General features: G+C 48.6%; 1 protein-coding gene across 1 annotated transcript; it reads left to right on the top strand.

Annotated features, from left to right (window-relative positions):
- The first annotated feature begins 9,938 nt into the window (after positions 1-9,938).
- Positions 9,939-18,458, top strand: LOC127015266 (T-cell surface glycoprotein CD4-like). Its single transcript, XM_050895124.1, has 9 exons — positions 9,939-9,999; positions 11,731-11,892; positions 11,978-12,121; positions 12,360-12,638; positions 13,087-13,449; positions 13,569-13,811; positions 13,902-14,020; positions 14,259-14,326; positions 18,437-18,458. Exons 1-9 carry the CDS (start codon positions 9,939-9,941, stop codon positions 18,456-18,458), a joined length of 1,461 nt encoding a protein of 486 aa, XP_050751081.1.
- The last annotated feature ends 363 nt before the right edge of the window (positions 18,459-18,821 follow it).

Raw genomic sequence — 18,821 nt, forward strand, 5'->3', positions numbered from 1 at the left:
TGTGCTGGGGCAAATCACCAGGCCTCCTCACTAGGCGGCTGGTTGTTTCTAGCCCTCCACGTCTAGCATCAGAAATGCCCCTCGACAAGCTCAACAGGTGTCAGCTGTTCTGTTGCAAAGAGAAAGCTCCTGGCCTTTGAAGCCACTGACATTCAGGTGCCTGAAGATAGGGTTTTCATGCTGTGTTCCAGACTTGTCCTTCCTTCTTTCCAATTGCTCTCTGAGCAATCACTGATTTTCCGATATATCTGGGTATCCTTTACCCATTAGAGTTCACAGGCACACTCCTAGCCCTCGCTGACGTGCAGGGAACTTGGTTTTAAGGAGACCATCTCTGGAGGTTTCTTGGCTTTCCACTGGAGTCAGTAAAAGGTCCTTCTCAACATCTGATTTCTGAGACCCTTTTCTCCCTTTTTCACACTTCCTTGGAGAGACTTCGTGTCCCTGCAGTGTGACCTCCACGCAGCACAGCCTGGGAGCCTCCTTTCTCCACTGAGGTCTACGAGAATCTGTTACTCACCAATACCCGTTTGCAAAAATATTGCTGGTGATGGGATTAGAGCAAAGAGAGATAGCACGGGGTGGGTCGGGAGTGTCTCTGCAGGGGAGAAGAAAGGGAAACATAACAGCCACAAACTTGGCTGGGGGGGAGCAGTGTGTAGTGCTCAGTCTCTTCTCACTCTGCTGCAGGGTCAGTGTGTGATGCTGGATAAGCCCCACTTTCCCCACAGGTGCAGTACAGCAACTGTCCCAGTGAGGTAAGAACCAGACTCGCATGGAATTTAAAAACCTGTTAAATATTTATGAGAAATATTACATTCAGAAGAGAGACTGGCTGGCTAATATTATTCATGCCTCCTGGATTCTGATATTTAATTAATGCTTGCAAAGTGCTTTGAGATGCTTGGATGAAAGTGATACAAACACATCGCCGCATGCTGTGACCCTCAGTCCCAGAGGTACCTGTTAACCACACAGCTGTAGCAGCTCTGAGAGATGAGGCTCCCTCCTAAATCCCTTCCCTGGGGTGAGAATGAGTCCATGTGGGGGCCAAGCCTGCAGTTTTGTCACCTCAGACTCACAGCCCTGCTTCTCCTTGCAACTCTGCAGCAAGTTCAAGTGCGTTTTGGAAGCTTTACCCCTTCAGGGAATGCTATTTCTGGTAGATATTTGCAGTGACATAAACCAACTGTTTAAAAACAAGCCAGTGTTTCTGCATTACAGCATGCTGGGGAGACAAAATGCAAGCCAGAATCCGTGTGAACTGAAGCATCAGCTCAATGCCCCGGAGCCCTAAGCCATGAGACGCCAGGGTCTTACAATCCCAACCTGACTTTTCTCAGCTCTCTTTTTCCCAGGACAGCCCCTCTCTGGCTGCTAAGGACCAGAAGGGACATTTCTATTCGCAGGCATGTGAGAGCATTTTGAAGATACTGATGTGATGCGGCAGACTCTCACAGGAGAGCCACGTCTCCGAACAGGGCTTTCACAGGCTCTGGACACCAGCAAAGTGGGCACCCATCCCATCTCGTCCCATCCCGTCCCATCCCGTAGCCTGTGTCCCACACTGGGAAGTTCCTGTATCACACAGGTAGCTCTTTCCCTGTGATGGGACGGCTTTATCTTTCTCCAAAGACACAACCAATGGACCAGCTGTTGCACTCGAGGCCCGATCGGTGCTGTTCCTTTCACACTTGGTGGCACATTGTGAATCTCGGTGCTGTGTCTGTCTGTCCCTGCTCCTCCAAAGCCTTGTTGCTTCTCGCACCCCCATCCTCCAGACAAAGGGACAAGTCACTGCCAGGAGGAGAAGAGTGGGCGGCACAGAGATGAAATCTCAGCCATGTCTGGGGCTCAGTGGGTTTCCGCCGTCTTGGCTGAGGCTGGGATTCAGAGACAGAGACACCAAATGTGGGTGGAAAACCACAAAAGCCCCCTCCTCCACCCTACAGAGAAGGGAAACAGCTGAGATTCAGTAGCGGTACAGGTTACCTAAGAGTAACCTTGTATTGGGTTTGCATGGCAAGGTTTTGGTAGCGGAGGGACTGCATGGGTGGCTTCTGTGAGATGTTGGCAGGAGCTGGCCCCATGTCAGTCAGAGCCGTGTCCAGCCAGCCCCAAAACAGACCCACCCCAGGCCAAAGCTGAGCCAATCAGCGATGCTGGTAGTGCCTCTGTGATAACATATTTAAGAAAGGGTAAAAAACACTGTACAGCTGCTGTGGGAGAGAGGAGTGAGAAAATGTGAGAGAAACAGCTCTGCAGACACCAAGGTCAGTGAAGAAGGAGGGGGAGGAGGTGCTCCATCCAGGCACCAGAGCAGAGATTCCCCTGCAGCCCCTGGAGAAGACCATAGTGATGCAGGTTGTCCCCCTGCAGCCTGTGGAGGTCCATGTAGGAGCAGATGTCCACACTGCAGCCCCTGGAGAGTCCACGCTGGAGCAGGCTCCTGGCAGGAGCTGTGGCTCGTGGAGAGGAACCCACACTGAAGCAGGTTTTCTGGCAGGAGCTGTGGCCCATGGAGGATCCACGCTGGAGCAGTCCATTCCTGAAGGACCGTACCCTGTGCAGAGAACCCACGCTGGAGCAGTTAGAATCATCAAATCATAGAACAGCCCAGGTTGGACAGGACCTTGAAAGATCGTCTGGTCCAGCCTTTCATGGGAAAGGGGCCCTAGATGAGATTATCTAGGACCCCGCGCAATCACATTTTGAAAGCTTCTAGCGATGGGGATTCTACCATGTCCCTGGGGAGCTTGTTCCAGCGAATGATTGTTCTCACTGTAAAAAATGTCTTTCTTATGTTGAGATGAACATGAAGAACTGCAGCCCATGGGAAGGACCTGCATTGGAGCACTTCATGAAGGACCCCACGGTGGAGCAGGGGAACAGCATGAACAGGAAGGAGCAGCAGAGATGAAGTGCTATGAACTGACCACAACCCCCACTACTTGTCCCCCCGCGATACTCAGGGAGGTGCAGAAGAGTCAGGTGTGAAGTTGAGCCTGGGAAGAAAAGGGGGGTGGGGGAAGATATTTTTAGTTTTGTTTTTATTTCTCACTATCCTACTTTGTTTTTAATTGGCCATAAATTAAATTAATCTTTCCCCAAGTCGAGTCTGTTTTGCCCATGATGGTAACTGGTGAGCGATCTCCCTGTCCTTATCTTGACCCATGAGGTTTTTTTCATCTTATCTTCTCTCCCTGCCTTTCTGAGGAGGAGGAGTGAAAGAGCAGCTGGGTGGGCAGCTGGCCGCCACCCAAGATCAACCCACCACTGCTATAAAGAAAATATTCTCTCATGTCACCCCAAATCTCAGCCATACTCCACAGTCAGGTGCCCCAAACATATCGTCAGGGATCCCCTCTTCCTCTGTTATTATCGCTGTGCAACCCCTGGGGTCAGGTCCATGGTCCACTCCTCAGAGGTGCCTCCTCTTAGTGGTGATGCAGGAGACAGGCTGGGAAATGGAGGTCAGCTTGCTTTTACAGAGTATCAGAGGTGCGGGCTGGGCCTGGATCTGCTCAGCTAACACATTAATTTGCGACCTTTCTTTGTCAGTAGAGCAGAACCAGTTTCCAATCGTTCGCTTTTAAGTTTCAACCCCGTCATGGCCTCCCATCAGCTGCCATATGGCCAATAGGCTCTCTCTGTTTTACACACTCATTCTCCCCAGGCACTGGAATACATCACCTTCCGTTACGGTCTCCATTTCTGTTCACACCCAGAGTCAAAATCACATGCATTTGGAAAATCACTATCTACCTAAAGAAGTTGGCAGATGTCAGCAGAACCTGGACTGGCAGGAAGACCTTGCTGACGTTCCGGCTGGAGAGGAGGAGACATCAAGGCCGACGTCTGTTGAGCTGCTTTCTGAACATCGACTTCGTTCTTCTTTTGTTTCAGCTGTAGCTGGGTGAGATCAATTACGGCAGGTGACAAACACAAGGAGACAGAAACACAGAGGCAGAGAGGAAGGAAAAGAGGTAAGGAAACTTTCTTTCTTTCTTTCTTTCTCTGAGAAAAGAGGCCAATCTGTTTTCATTTTTTTTAATGTTATGAACTTTACTATTCCACACGAGTTGCTGTTTCAGCACGGGTGGATTGGTTTTGCCCCACTTAAAGGTCTGATGTAAAACCATCTTGAACCTTTGACTTGATAATACTTCTGGCTGTGCAATTCTCCGAGGCCTTTTGGTTTTAACTAAGAAGTGTTTATCTCCCTGGATTTTTCCCTGAAAGGGGCAAAAAAAAGGGAGCTACAAAAAGCTCAACCTGCCTCAGAGCCTGGGGATCTCACAGATCTTTTAAACCCACGTATATGGAAAAATGTCCAATATGAGGGCCTGTCACTGGTGACTGTATATCCCCAAGGGCTGGAAATGTAGTGGGGAGCAGTCCTTCACCAGCTGCCACTTGCTATCACCTTCTCCACATGCCCTCTAGGAAGGGGAATTTTATTCTAAAAAAAGCCTGAAAAATAAGATGATGCTGGTCTCTAGCAAACTAGGGACGTCTGCTTACATCTGTACGTGCTGAGACTGGAGGGGTCTGTTCTGCTAATCCAGGCTGACTGGCTCACTGCCTGACACCGGCTGCCGATGCAGCCTGATCCACTAGCTCAGGGCTGAGTGAGCAGGATTTCTTGGAGAAAGAAGGACCCTTTCAATTTAAGGACACCAGAAAAGAGACTTGCCTTCCCCTTCCATGGGCTGCTGCACCGTTGAAAACAGGGGTTTCATTTCTGGTTGAATTTTTCAACTTTCAGATGGTGCGTCCTACTCAATCTTCGTCAGCCACCTCAGATATTCCTCTACATGGTGCATCGAGGTTGAGCTCAGGTTACTACTTAATGTTCTCCACTATAAACTGAACAGTCCTCTTAAGTTCCTGGTGCACGTTAGCCTCAAATCAATTCGCAGACTTTTCCTTTATCCTCCCCAGTGTTTCACAAACATGGCTGCCAAAGCTGCCTGCAGTACAGCAGGGCTTGCCTCATCTAAATTGAGCATCCGTCCCGTTCCCACTTGTGGTTCTCGGGCGCCCAGGGACGGTGCCCACCCAATCTGCCGCAGCCTCTCGCAGGGACCCTGTGTTCACCAGGGAGAAATTCTGGAGGGATGCATTTTTGCTCTGAACGGGCAGATATACACCATTTTGCTGTGCTGACCTTATCAATATGTATATAGACCCTCTTCCCGTCTGGGCTGCACATCAAGTAATCTGCATGGTAAGATGTCGCTGTTCCTATTTTGGCAGCTGCGTTAATGATACCTGAACATCATCCCAAGCATGCATATGGCTTGGGAGGGCGATGGAGGGCCTGCCTTCAGAGGGCATCTCAGTGCCTTTGCTAGTCACAGCCTCCAGTGTCTTTAGAAAGTCACCTCTGGGCTGCAGTTGCGAACTGCCGGATGAAAGATGGTTTGCGGAGCCAAAAAGAGGAGGGTTAGGAGGAAAGAAGAGGGGCTAGGTGGAGGGGGAAAAGCTCAGAAAGCAAGTGCTGAAATGCCTGTGAGGCAAAAGCAGGTCTTGGCTTCCCCTTAGGCCGCCGGAGGGGTTAGAGGCCGTAGGGAGCAGCCCGGGCTGCGGAGATGGAGCCACTTCTCGTGGCCTCCACATGGGTCCAGGCACACGGCTAGGCCAGGGGAACTTTATGGCTGAAGAGAGCTTGGCTGGCGCTGACACTGTGGTCTTGCCGCCCTACCTCGTCCTGACGGTGGGACCTCTCTCTGGGGGGATCGGCAGCTTTCACCTGCCTGGCCCTGCAGACCCTGCTCCAGCACCTCCCTCTCACAGCAGCTCCGAAGGGTGGCAGCTGCTCTCAGATGAACGGCCAGAGGCGCTCAAGAGGAAATCGAGGCAGGGTCGGCCAGTCTGGGGGGGGGACAGTGGGGCCCATGAAGTGACCTTCACTGCTATCTTTGCTCTCTGCTGGCTATTTGCGTTGCATTTGGTCTCTCACCCTGCCTGCTGCACACATAAGTTTGCTCTGAAATAAGTAATTTCAAATAAACCGCTACTCAGTAAAAGAGCCAGATCAGTTTCGCTTTAGATGTTTACACTGAGAAAAAGAGAGGTGATCCTCTGTAACCCAGAGTCCCAAAGCCAAGCCCAACTGATGTGCAGGGCCAAGAGGCAGCTGCATCCCTCAGCTCTCACCTGGCAGCCACTGCAAGGGGAAATGCGGTGCAGCAGCAGAGGCTGAGGTGTGGAGCCCTTGTGCGGATGGACGGCTGGGAGGCCCCCCCGCCCCGGCAGAGTGAGCTGCCGCCAGATCAAAAGCACAGCCACAAACAAGAGCGAGAGAAGAAAACAAGAAAACCACACTGCATGAAAGAGGCCCAGGAACGCACCGAGAGCGGGAGATGGCCTACTCTGCCTCAGGAGTGGTTGCTGAGTTTTTTGTTTGTTTTTTTTTAATTTCAGTTTCCCTCTGTGTCATGCTGGTGCCAGCCTGGGGGAGAGCTCTCTGCAACCATCGCCCGCTGGGGCTTGGTGCTGGATGGAGCGAGGGGCTGCCAGCCCCTCTCCCAAGCAGATGTTCTCCAGGCCAGGCTTGGTCCTGCAGTCATCATTCCCCAGAGCAAGACCGCTCACTAACTCAGCTCTCCTTTTCCTATCCCTCAGAGAGGCAGGGATTATTAAAATAAGTCAAGAAGGAAATTAAACCAGTTTAATAAGAGGGTAAAATGAAATGGAAATCAATGTTCACTTGGGAGGGAGCCCTGCTCCTCCGTTGCTAGACATGCTAATAAATCAAGTGTGCCTGGACTGTTTCTGGCACAGAGGCCAACTGGCATGAGATGGTGTGGGCTATTAAACTCACTTAACCTCCAAAATGAACTGGCTACATGCCAGCCACCTAATGGGAGTGGTCCCTGGCCCATGCTAACACCTAAATGCATCCCGGGAGTTGCTTGGGAGAGCAAGGGCCAAAAATGTGTTCTCCTGGGCCAAAAATGTGTCAGGAAATGTTCTAGCAATTTAACAGGACTGATGAGTGTATTCCAGTGCCTGGGGACATTCCCTGACACCACTTAATTTATGAGTACCACCATAAGATACAGCTGGGCTGCCTGTAAGGAGGCTGCGGGTCTGCTACAGGCATCCGCTAATGAGAGCGGCTTGCTCAGTTAACATAGCAGACCTTGCTCACCGAGACCTGTAAACTCCAGAGTAGCATTGCCTGTGATCTGGCCTGGAGGGATACAGGAGATAGAAAGTCAGGGGAAAAATAGGAAGTGGCATGCATGAGAAGTAGAGATAAACAGGGAGAGAAAGACAGTGTATGAAAGAAATGCTAGCTGAAGGCAACCCATTTTCCCCACTGACTTGTAACATGTAGGTGGTAAACATCATATTGTAGAGATCTGCCACAGAAATACAAAGATTAGTCTGAATGAAGTAGGAATGCAGAACATGTGAAACCACAAGAAGAAACAGAAAAACAAAGATGCATCAATCTGCATCTACCAAGCTGCGCGAGGCCAGCAGTTCACCGGTCCCACGGTGCTCTGGTTGTGTGGTTTTGCTCAATAACCAGGTAGCAAGAAGGCGAAGAACAAACTGAAGCCGTAAGATGACAGGAAAATAGAGATTCCCAGCCAAAACAAAATGATGGTGTGTGACTCAGCGATTTCATTAATTTTTACCTGTTCCATTACCTTCAGGTTTTATATAAAGTTTAATGACTTAAAATATTTGAAACCCAGCACTGACCCTGCTAATTTGTAGAGATCACTTTAGAGTGGGGGCTGACTTTTCCTGCTGGTCCCACTGGGACAGGTGACATGAGTGTTCACAGCGGGGACGAGGTTTCTTCTGTCGTCTCAGGAATGGGCCTTACTCAGGGCCCTATGCCAGTTCTTGGTTATAGATGTTTCTTCACAGTGAGATGTATACAGATGCCTTGTTGTTGCCCCTTTCTTTATTCTGTAGCGTAGCCTAGCAAACTGCTTGATCACTGCTACTGCATCGTGTTAGAAGCGATCTCCAATCACATGCACTGGCTCCTTTGTTTTACTGTTTTCGCACAAAACAGCTCATGCAAATATTCCCTGGGGCTGGGATGGGTTTTTTGCTTTGCACGAGGCAAGCCACAAATCTTCTCTGACTGTGCCTTTGCCATCTATTTGTCTTCTGATGGTGCACATGGCTGCTGCCTTGCTCTTGCACCTACATTTTTCGTATGTGCATGGGTGTACATCTGTCTAGGTGTCAGACTGTAGGTCACGCTAAGCTGATCTCCATGTAAATGTAGTGCTGATGTTTTCATCTACTTTTTGATAGTTTCATGTGCTCTGATAATTTAAATTAATTTCAATATTAAATTATCCTCTAATAGAATATATTATACTTAACATTGCACATAATACATATAAATATTGTATTAAATTATTCTTGCATTTCTTTTGAGTTCAATCTCATTATGACTCCAGCCTTCAGTCTATCATGCTCTTGGCACGGGGAGTGCCTGCTTTTGGAGAAGTGAGGTCGCCTCACTGTTTTTGCTCACTCCCCAGACCAGTTAACCTGCTTGGCTTCCTTTTTGTGATATATGCCTTGGTTTAGGGATGGAGAACTCGGTAGTCTCCTTGCACCAGCAGCCATGGTCCCCTTCACCTTGTCAGTCCACCCAGCTGCAGCTGATATCAGCACTTGGTCTCTGCTACAGTCAGATACTTCATCTAATTTGATAACTCGCCTTAACACGATAGTTGGCTCCCAGTTCCCACTTAAGGTTTTGTTACCATCAATGCAACTTCTTCTTTGGGACCTCACTCCTCCCTTCTCCCCAGACTTTTTGTTGAATAGTCCTAAGAATTCAAGCAAGTCTTTCCAACAACATCAGACTTGGTGGTTACTGAGATTTTTAAGGTAAGAAATAAGTAGACAAAAAGCAAGCTAAAGAAAAATATTAATAACAGCCTAAAGATGGCCTTAATCATAGAATCAAAAATCACACAGAAATATTTAGATGGCAAGGGACCTCTGGAGATCTCCAGTCCAACCTCCTGCTCACAGCTGGGTTGACTCTAAAACTACAACACGTTGCTCAAGGCCTTGTCCAGGGAACTTCTGAACATCTCCAAGGGTGGAGATTGCCTGGCATCTCTTGGCATCTATTCCAATGCTGAACCACCTTCAGCAAGAAGAAATTTTTTCTTATATCTAGTCAACAGTTTCTTGCTGCAACCTATGGCTGCTGCCTCCTGTTCCTCTCCTGTGCACATCTGAGAAGAATGTGGCTCCTTCTTCTAGGTAATATCCTTTAGATAATGGGAGACTGAAATTAGATCCCACCTTGGCTCTCTTCTCCCTACCAAACCCTGCTTTTTCTCTCTCCCTGTATATCATGTGCTCCAACCTCCTCACCATCCCAGCAGCCCTCCATTGGACTCTGTCCGGTTTGTTGGCATCTATCTTGTTCTGGGGGCCCCCAACTGGATCCTGTATCCTAGATGAGACCCCAGGTGTGCCAAATAGAGGGAAATAATTACTTCCCTCAGCCTGCTGGCTGTGCTCTTGCTAACACAGCCCTGTATGTGTTTAGCCTTAATCCCCGCAAGAGCGATGATAACCCACCATAGAGAAGTAAAAAAGCACAGAACTCCTGGCAATATAGACACATGCAGTCTAATGAATGCCAGAAACCTAGGGATAAGTAAAATGAACTGTTTAATACCAAGCTCTAGGGGGAACACTGCAGCTGGATTCTTTACTGAAACGCAGGGCTCTGGTGACTTTACCAATAAGTTTCCACTTTGCTGCGCTGAAGGATGGTGGGTGCTGACTGGGAACACGGGCCCCGTCCACCGAGGTCTGAAAATCAACCATTATTAACAGAGCATTTGGGTCTTCCAGGACAGCATCCCTTGGCAGTGAGGGCATTTCCAGCCCTGCAGTCTGCAGCAGGGAGGAGCGTTCCCGCAGCGATGGAGTCATGCGGCACGGTGGTGAGCAGCACGCTTGCTGTCTTCTTGGTTCTGCATCTGGGTGAGTCCTCAGCTCAGCGAACCCTCTCGGTTCTTACAGCCACAAGCCTCACAACATTTGGGGTGTTTCTAGGCTCCTCCCGATTTGCCATATAACATACCTCACACAGTTTAGAGCAGGCTCATTCCAGCCACGAAGCTGTGACAGCTGCCTTCTTACCTTGTCTGGCCCACCCCTGCACTGCCCAACAGCTCTCTGCGAGGCCATCCAGTGGAGATTAGGACAGAGGGTCTAGGAGCTGAGAGGCTCCCTACATCCATGTCTTGTTATTTCAGAGGCAGCATGGACAGCTCAAGCTTTGGGACTCAGGTTGTTCCCAGCCTGCCTGCTGAGCCTGCCAGCCGAAGTCAGGGTGTCTGGAGCATCACCAGGTTTGGGGAGCTGCCCTGTAGAGATGCAGGAGTGGGGTTCCTGTGAGAGCCAGGGTGCACACCGAGCACAGAGTGGAAAATACCGCCCTCCACACTGCCTCCAGCTGCCTGGGCAAAAACGTGTGTTTCTCATCACAGATTTGCTCTTACAAATGTGATGCTATTGGCTTGCTTAGTTTGACTGCTAATGTTATAAGGTTTGGTGGACTTTTTAGTGCTTATTTTCCAAGAAAGGAAGGTGACTGAATAAGGCCAAGCCTGCATTTCTCAGATACTCAGCTTTGATTCCTCTGGTTGCAGAGGAAAGACTGGAAATCTTTTATGCGCCCTAGAACCAAAAGCAAAGCAAAAGATACCAACTCTTATTAATAACATTTATAATTCCACAGTTTAAGACAAAATCATCATTTTCTGTGGTCCAATGTGTAATTATTGAAAATCTGTATTGGCAATGTTGCAGATTACCTATGCTCTTGGAGGAATATGTAACTTGTGCAAAACCCTCCATTAAACTCATGTAAACTTTGTATTTTGCACTTCTGTCGTTCTCTAGTACTAGGGTCACTTGGGGGATCTGCAGGTTAGGCAGCTCTGAGAGCTTACCAGCAGTGAGGCAGGAGACCACAACCCCCTTATTCCCAATTGTACCTCTGGCAACTCCTTCTTATGGTCTCCTGCAGAAATCCTCTTTACAGTGAAGGAAAGGAAGTGGTTCTTCCAAGAAACCACTCCTAATGTTTCTTCAACGTTATACATCTTACTTCTTTTACTGTCACATAGCCCTCATCCCAAGAACAGATACCTGACATTAGGCCCTTCTTTCTTTCTTTTTTACTTTATCCTTTCATTTTCCTGGGCTTCCAGTCTTGCTCCATGCAAAAATTGGAAGAATGGGTGAGCAAATTTGCCAGTGCTGCCTCAAGTCTTGACTGGGGAGTGAAGGAGGGCTGGCATATGCTGCCCTGCCTTTGCTATCAGTAGGATAACTAAATCTTGTCCAGTAGAAAAAGGTTGTTTCAGTAAAACTGTTGACATCTCAAAATTGTGAATGATGGTGAATCCACCACAACCACTGGTATTTTCCCTGTTTCTGAATGTATGTATGTATGTGAAACAGAATAGCCGTTAGCCAAGTAAAGAGCCCAAAGTGGAGGGGAGGGAAGCTATGGAGCTGAAAAGAAAAGGGATTGATTGATTGATGAGACAAAGGAGCGAAAAATTCAGAAACTGAGGATAACCTTCCCAGTATCTGGGAAAGGGAGGAAAGATAGCTGCGCCTTTCTGGAGGGATGGGAAGTATTCACTGAGCCACCCTTCAGAAAGTGAATGTATGCCTCTTTTGCTGGGTATTGACTTTCAGGTTTGATCCCCATTATGGCTCAGCAAAATGAACTACAGATTGGGATCGCAGGACAGGCGGTGATTCTGAGCTGCAGTGGCACACCTAATGGCACAGGAAGTACTGTGACCTGGAAGTACTATAAGGTTGTTATAAGGTCGTTTAAAACTACCCTTTTGAAAGGTAAGGCTTCCAATCCATCACCCCTTCTCTCCAGTATATGGCTGAGAAACCTCTTCCCTCCTAACCAAGCTTATTTTTTCAAAAGGCAAAGCTACCATGTCCGATCGATCTGAAATCAACCTCAACAGTAAACAACTGAAAGTGAGGGACTTAAGGCTCTCCGATGCTGGCATCTACACCTGTGAATGTGGCTCTCACACAGTCAGTATCTCACTGCATGTCTTTAAATGTGAGTGATTAGAGGGCTTTTCCATGAGGAGGTGAGGGGGGAGGGGACCGTAGAGCTCAGAGAGACATATCTGCTGTGATTCTTTATCCAGCTGCCATTTCTTCTGGCCTGGGCTATCATAGTTCATTTCTCCTCCATCTCCAGGGCACTAAGTCTCCGTATTCTCTTTGCTGTGACACTTGTCCCTCTCTCACAGGAAGAGGAGTTGACTTACTGGCTGCGCTTTTTCTTTTTACAGTGACGAACTCTTTAGATGGGCACTTCCTGTCAAATGAAGTCCTCGAGCTCACTTTAATGCAAAATGCATCCCATCCTCTACCCCACCTCAGCATCACATTGTTTAACAGTAACAATAACATAGTAAGATCAACCCCCTTCTTACAAAATAATAACCATCAAAAATACATACTGAAGTTAAACCGACTGGAGGCTACGGACAGCGGGACCTGGATGTGTCACGTCCATTCAGACTCTCCATTGATTAATCAGACCATCCCCTTTGATGTGAAGGTATTAGGTATGCAACAACAAAAATGCAACTCACACACAGGCTCGGGAACCAGTGCTCCCTCCAGCTCATGAGCTGAGCTTTTACTTTCCAGCATCCCAAGCAATGGTGCCCCAGGGTCGATTTTCCAGGGCTTCCAACACTGCAGCTTGGGGATTGCTCTGCTGCCTGAGCTCTGTTCCACACTTGCTCCCATTTTCCTCTCCAGGCTTGGTGAGGAGAGAATCCTCCTCTCCCTGGGGTCTGTTCTTCTCAGCTCTGGTGAGCTTGGGAGCTTTGGCTCTTTAAACCTGTTCTCAGACACTAACTGTTTATCCTTCCTGGGGTATCTCGTGGCTTTTCTACAAGTCCTTTTTCAACTGAGCATGGTGTGCATCTCTCCAGATCAAAAGTGGACACGGGGAAGTGTAGCCATAGCTTTCCCTGCTTCTGTGTTCCTTGTCTCTTCTGAATTCAGGTTTTCAGAATCCAGATTTGGAAAGAAAGTATGCAACTGTTGATAGCACTGTCATCTTGTCATGGCGTCTGAACTTTCAGAAGATAAAATGGAAAGAAGGTTTCACAGGACAACTGAATTGGAAACAACAGGAAAGTGCAACCACTCATGAGCTACTTGATTTCAATGTCACAGCACTAGGAGAGCAGCATAAGACCAAAAAAAGCAGCCACTTTCGGTTTGAGATACCTGAAAGCAAATCTGAAAGTACCATAGAAGTGAAACTCCCCAAAGTCCATTTCAACCACTCTGGGCAGTACCAGTGCCAGCTGGCGTACAACAGAAGATACACGCAGAGCAAGATAGAGCTGGTGTTGATGAAAGGTGAGAGAAAGAGAAGTGGGTCAAGAGATGACGAGCTGCAGAAACCTGGAAGCCAGAAGAGTATGGATGGACCCATCTTCCCATCCTGTCACTCACATGTCCTTTTCTTACCTTCACAGTCTCAGCTAACCCTGTTGGGCCAATCCCCAGAGGGGCCGAGATAACGCTGACCTGCCAGGTCTCTAGTCCACTCCCATCCAACGCCCACTTGCGCTGGGAACGTGTGAATGGGACTCAGACGGACATCAAGGAGTCAAAGCAGCATGAAGTAAAGGTGGAGGTGAACGTCAGTGCCGCAGGGCTGTGGAACTGTCACCTCATAGAAGACAATGACAGGAAGATCAGCCTTAATTACCCCGTGGGTATGGAAATTAGCACCATGTCCCTGCCTCCACCCAAAAGCCTTAAAATTCTCTTTGTTTCTGTGTCTGAATACTTTTCTCCTTCCACAGAGGAAGCTCCTGTTTGGATTAGCTATGCAGTAATTGGAGCAAGTATTGGAGGCAGTGTATTGGTGTTTGGTCTTGCATGCCTGTGCATCATCAGTGGTATAAGCTGGCAGCAGAGAAGGGTGAGTGCCCTGGTCCCTGTGAAAGGTGAAGAGATGACAATCTCCCAAATCATAGGAGGAGTCTGATTTTCTGTCTGGGTGTGGGGCAGAACAGATAAAGGATCAATCCTTAGACTCAAAGCAAATGGTTAGAGATGGACAGCCTGCAGATGTCAGACAGTACATTACTACCACTTCAGAGGAAAGCATTTGAAGCATGAAAATATCTAATCGTCATTTATCCCTTCTCTCCTGGCAGCAACGGGCAAAAAGGATGGCACGAGCAAGACAACACTTGCTGGAAAACAAGACATGTCAATGTCAACAGTAAGTGGCAATGAGGGCACCCAGAATGGGCAAAGACTCTGGTTTCAAGACAGGGGAGCTGGATGGTTGAGCAGGGAGAAATGGAGCTTGAGCCTGCTTGGTGCTACAGTACAGCTGCATTTCAGCATTTTCAGCTCTTACTCATGTTAAGTCATGCTTAAGAGTTATGAGCTATGTTAATGAATTTCCTGTTATGCCCCAAACCCGTGGTAGCACTATGCTGGGAAACTTTTGAGCAGAGAGGTTTCACTTGAATTACCTTGATGTTGAGAGGTGTTAGCCAAACCCAAGCAAGAGCTCCAGAGTCCTTTGATAGGTTCCACAGTAGATCTGGGATGTAGATGTTGAGGTTGTGGAGGTGGAAGGCACACAACCAAGCTCAAGGATAAAACCCAAATTTTAAAAATCCATGATGTCCATAATGTAATTCCAGCTCTGCTAGCACAGTGCTGGACTGCGATCTGTGAAAATTGCCAATAACCTCCTGGGAGCAAGGAAAGAGAAGAGAAAGTCACCGAACACTGTGAACCATGCCCTCTCCCAAAGGCCTTGGGTGATATGAAATACACCATCATGTCCTGGCCCTTTTCATGGGAGCAAGGATTTCTCAGCAGAGAAGCTGCCCTTTTCCAGGTCTTTAAGCTTTTATGGTATCAGGCATCAGAAGCAGCTGTGGAGAAGCACTGACAGCTATTCTGTCACTGGAAGTGGAGAGCTAAGGACAGTATAAATGATTGCATGAACAAGTTCAGTGAATGGATAGGTACAGAACTGGACTTCTGCTTAATTTTCACTGGTGACAGTGGCAAACTGTGGTAGTTTCACTTATTTTTTTTCACTGTCACTGAGGATTCAGTGAGAATGTTTATTGGCAAATACTGCTTCATAGCTGGGATGTATATGTGCTGAAGAGTTGGTTAGCATAACGTGTCAAAGAATTCACCTCGTTTTCACCTGCTTTTTATCAAGGTTAAAAAATAATCCCCATAAGGAGACGACAAAGCCCATACAGCTACACCAAAAACTAGATAAATCTGTGCAATACAAGTGCTGATACAGTTGTTCTTTAACTCTCTTTGCCAAGTAAGCAGGTCAGTGTAACTGAAACCTAAACCGCAGCCATGTGGATGCACAAGTAACCGTTTGCATCCTCAGCTACAGAGGCGGGCAGTCATTCTCTACACTACGCAAAAAAGTGGGGGATTGGCTGGCTTCGAGGTATCCGAATGAAGCCTTTCACCTCTACAATACTGGTACTCACATCATACTTTTCTCTTGCAGCCGGCTGAATAAGTAGTATTGCAGCACTGGAGTCAGAAGGACTGATGAAGTCTCTGCCTGTACCTAAACACCTGCCAGATCATAGTGCTCTGTCAATCCATCTCCCTTTCTCCTGTTCTGATGTAATTCTTTGTTCCTTCATCATTCTCCCAGTCTAATGCCATGGAGGGATGTTGTCTGGCTAGGAGCTGATGGACGAGACAAGAAACCCTTAAGGGTTATGATTGATCCCCAGTTCTAATGAGAGACACTGAATAAAAGATAGATATAGATATATATATGCTTGTATTTTGCTCATGCACTTAATGTGACCTTCTCGTGGAACCGATTTTATGTACTTCTTTTATCTGCCTAAGCTACAATAAATTACTTCGGGGTTGGGGTTTTTTTTTGCAAGGTGGATTAAATTTTTTCCGAGGCACTCAGAAAATTTGTGGTTCAAATTCACATTTCTCCCTTTCCTGCTAGGATATGGAATTCTGATTCTCACTATCTCCCTGGCTGCCACAAGCCTTCCTTAATGCACCAGCCCTCTGCTCTCTGTGAAACCTGTCCATCCTCATTTGCCTTTCCTGGGCAGTCTGAGCCCTACAGTACCCCCCAGACCCATCCCTCAGCCTGTAGTCTTCACCTCTCCACAACAAACAAATGCACAAGTGAAAACACCACGAGCAGTGGGTAATTCAGGACTAATTTGGTCGGGAAGGCAGTTCAGGATACCAATAGCTTCTGGAAATCAGAGCCTGAAGAAGTTGTGAATGTTGATCTAGAAAGTAAGTTTGGGAAGGGGGTGACAAAGTCCTTTCCTAGGAGAACAAACCAGCCTTGGACTGAGCAAGCCCACAGAGTGCAGAGAACAGATGCTTCTGAGAAAGCCACCGAAAATGGTTCTCACCAAAATGACTCTTTGTTGGCTCAAGAAGATGGGAAGAAGGAGTGAAAAGCCCAGGAAATTTAGGATGCAAGTAAAAGCATGTTGCAGAGATGCCAGAATGTCCTGAAAGAAAAATACTGTTAAAATATGTACACAGAAGCCTTGTGTTTATAGAAGTTATTCTTCCGTCTGCTAGCGGCAGGTCAAAAAGGCCTTGTGCTCCTACAGCTGTCACTGGCTGCGGTCCAGGTTTGTTCGTCTGCACTGGGCTTGCTGGGGAAAGGCAGAGAGGGGCACTGGGCTGTGGGAAGGGCTCCCCGTGGCAGAGACCCCCCCACAAGATGCCCGGTGCTGGAGGAGGGGGTTTCTCTGTAGCAGTCATGCCAGCATCACGCCGTTATTGACCGAGAAAAGACAGGTGGCAACAACGGCAAAGACAACACCTGTGAGCCGGGGGAAATCTTCCTCCCCACAACCCCATCTCTCCCCTGGAGTGGGGACACAGCCCCAGGCAGCTGTGGCAGCAGGTGTGGGCCACCACCGGTGTCATGCCTGCTCCTCCACCATCAGCCTCACACAAACAGGAGTGACGAAGGCCCACGCTAGTGCCGTTTTCCCTCCCGTAGCTTGTGCACACAAAACTACATTAATTTTGGAAAAGCCTTGGTCCACATCCCGGTGCATGCAGTCACTCCTCCTGCTCCTGTCCTGTCCCTGAACTGCCAGTGTACCTTGGGAACTGGTTGAGGCCCATCAGTCTGCTAAACAAGGCATCATCAGGGCTTAAGGAGAGGTCAGTTTTGGGAGCTGTATGAGGGAAAATGAGCTCAAGGTCAGTGGTGGTCGATACAACGATCATGACAAAAAGTGCTTGGCATAGTCCCCTCAACGAAAACCAACCCCTGCTCCTGCAGTCCAGACCCTTCTCCTTAAATAACTGCTCAAGTACCCAAGTCTGCTCCTCTTTCCACTCACACAGGTGTCCGGAGCAGAGGAATTATCCTGTACCACCTGATCCCTGGGTGGGACAAAGCAGCACGCTGGGTGAGCATCCATCATGATCTCCTCTGGCACTGCAGCCATCTCCAGCAGTTCAGATGCTCACCTAAGGCTCTGACAGCTGAACGAACTCCTTCTGTACCTAAAAACACAAGCCTTGACTTTTTCAGCAAGAGGATCAGCCTGACAAAAAAAAGACTAAGCTAATAGGGCCTACCTGGCCTCCAGCACAGGGTCCATCAAACGTGGCCTGTCCGGGATGAAATGCACAGGTAGCAGAGAATGCCCACACCGGTGGCTCGGAGAGCACAGAGGTGCCTGCGCTGCCTGACAGCACTGCCCACAGCTGTTGAAGCCTGGAGGCAGCATGCCTGCCCCAGCACAGCCCTGATCTCACGCTAGCAGGCAGCAGTGCAGTCTCCAAGCCAGGCTGGTCCTCTCATGGGGCAAGGAGTGGCACCATGTGGACACACAACCCTTGGCTCAGCAACCCCACTTCTGCTCTCTTCCAAGGGCTGGAAGAGGCACCCTGAGTCCCCGCAAGTGACCAAAGGCTATGTCCCCATGCACAGCTGGGACCGACCTGCAAAGCGCGGTCAGGCTCACACCCCCGTCATCGATGCAGAAGGCCCCTCCACCCGTTTCCAGGCGGCCTGGCTGGCGTTACAGCAGACGTGATGGTGCCACTGGGATGCCTGTAAGTGCACAGCCACGTCCACAGATGCACAGCTTCCAGTTCTCCCGTCTGGATGGGCGTAACAAAAATGATAAGCCTTCCTCAACGCTGCACATTTTCTGAGTAGGTCTCCTGATCTCAGCAGTCGTGACCCTGCCCTGCTCTACTTGAAACTCACCTGCAAGCACAAACCACTCTAGGCTCCGATCTCATAAATCTCTTTTTTCTGGCAGCTCTCCTGTCTGTATCTTTTCACATGACGACCTTCTTTGTTCCCTAGATGCACAGACTGCCCTGATTGAGAGAAAAGTCATCCACAGAGCGAGTCCTAGATGGGCTTTGCTTTCCATCTGAGTGCAATACTGAAAGCTTCGGTGTGGGCTTCAAGGCAGTATGGAGGTGGAGGTTCAGACCAGATAAGAACAAGCTTGCACAAAACGTAAGTGTCAATGTAGATATACCTGGTGAGTCCCCAGCTGGAGTGGACTGCAGTAACATCTTGCCCAGGCCTGGGCTGCGGTAATACAACAGCCCACTCCCTTTCTGACACAACACACTGTCTTCACAGCCTGTGCAGCAGGTAACACTGTGGCAACAGCGCTCCTATGAGGCATTGAAGACAGAGATGAAAAGCCAGGTGTCCCTATCATCAGATCACTTTTGTG

Source organism: Gymnogyps californianus, chromosome 1 (genome assembly GCF_018139145.2).
Source record: "Gymnogyps californianus isolate 813 chromosome 1, ASM1813914v2, whole genome shotgun sequence".
In the NCBI taxonomy this organism is placed as follows: domain Eukaryota; kingdom Metazoa; phylum Chordata; class Aves; order Accipitriformes; family Cathartidae; genus Gymnogyps; species Gymnogyps californianus.

Coding starts and splice junctions, on each gene's coding strand:
- LOC127015266 (XM_050895124.1), top strand. CDS start 9,939: ATGGAGTCATGCGGCACGGTGGTGAGCAGCACGCTTGCTGTCTTCTTG. Junction 12,122..12,359: donor CTCACTGCATGTCTTTAAAT/GTGAGTGATTAG, acceptor TTCTTTTTACAG/TGACGAACTCTTTAGATGGG. Junction 14,327..18,436: donor AAGACATGTCAATGTCAACA/GTAAGTGGCAAT, acceptor TTTGTTCCCTAG/ATGCACAGACTGCCCTGATT.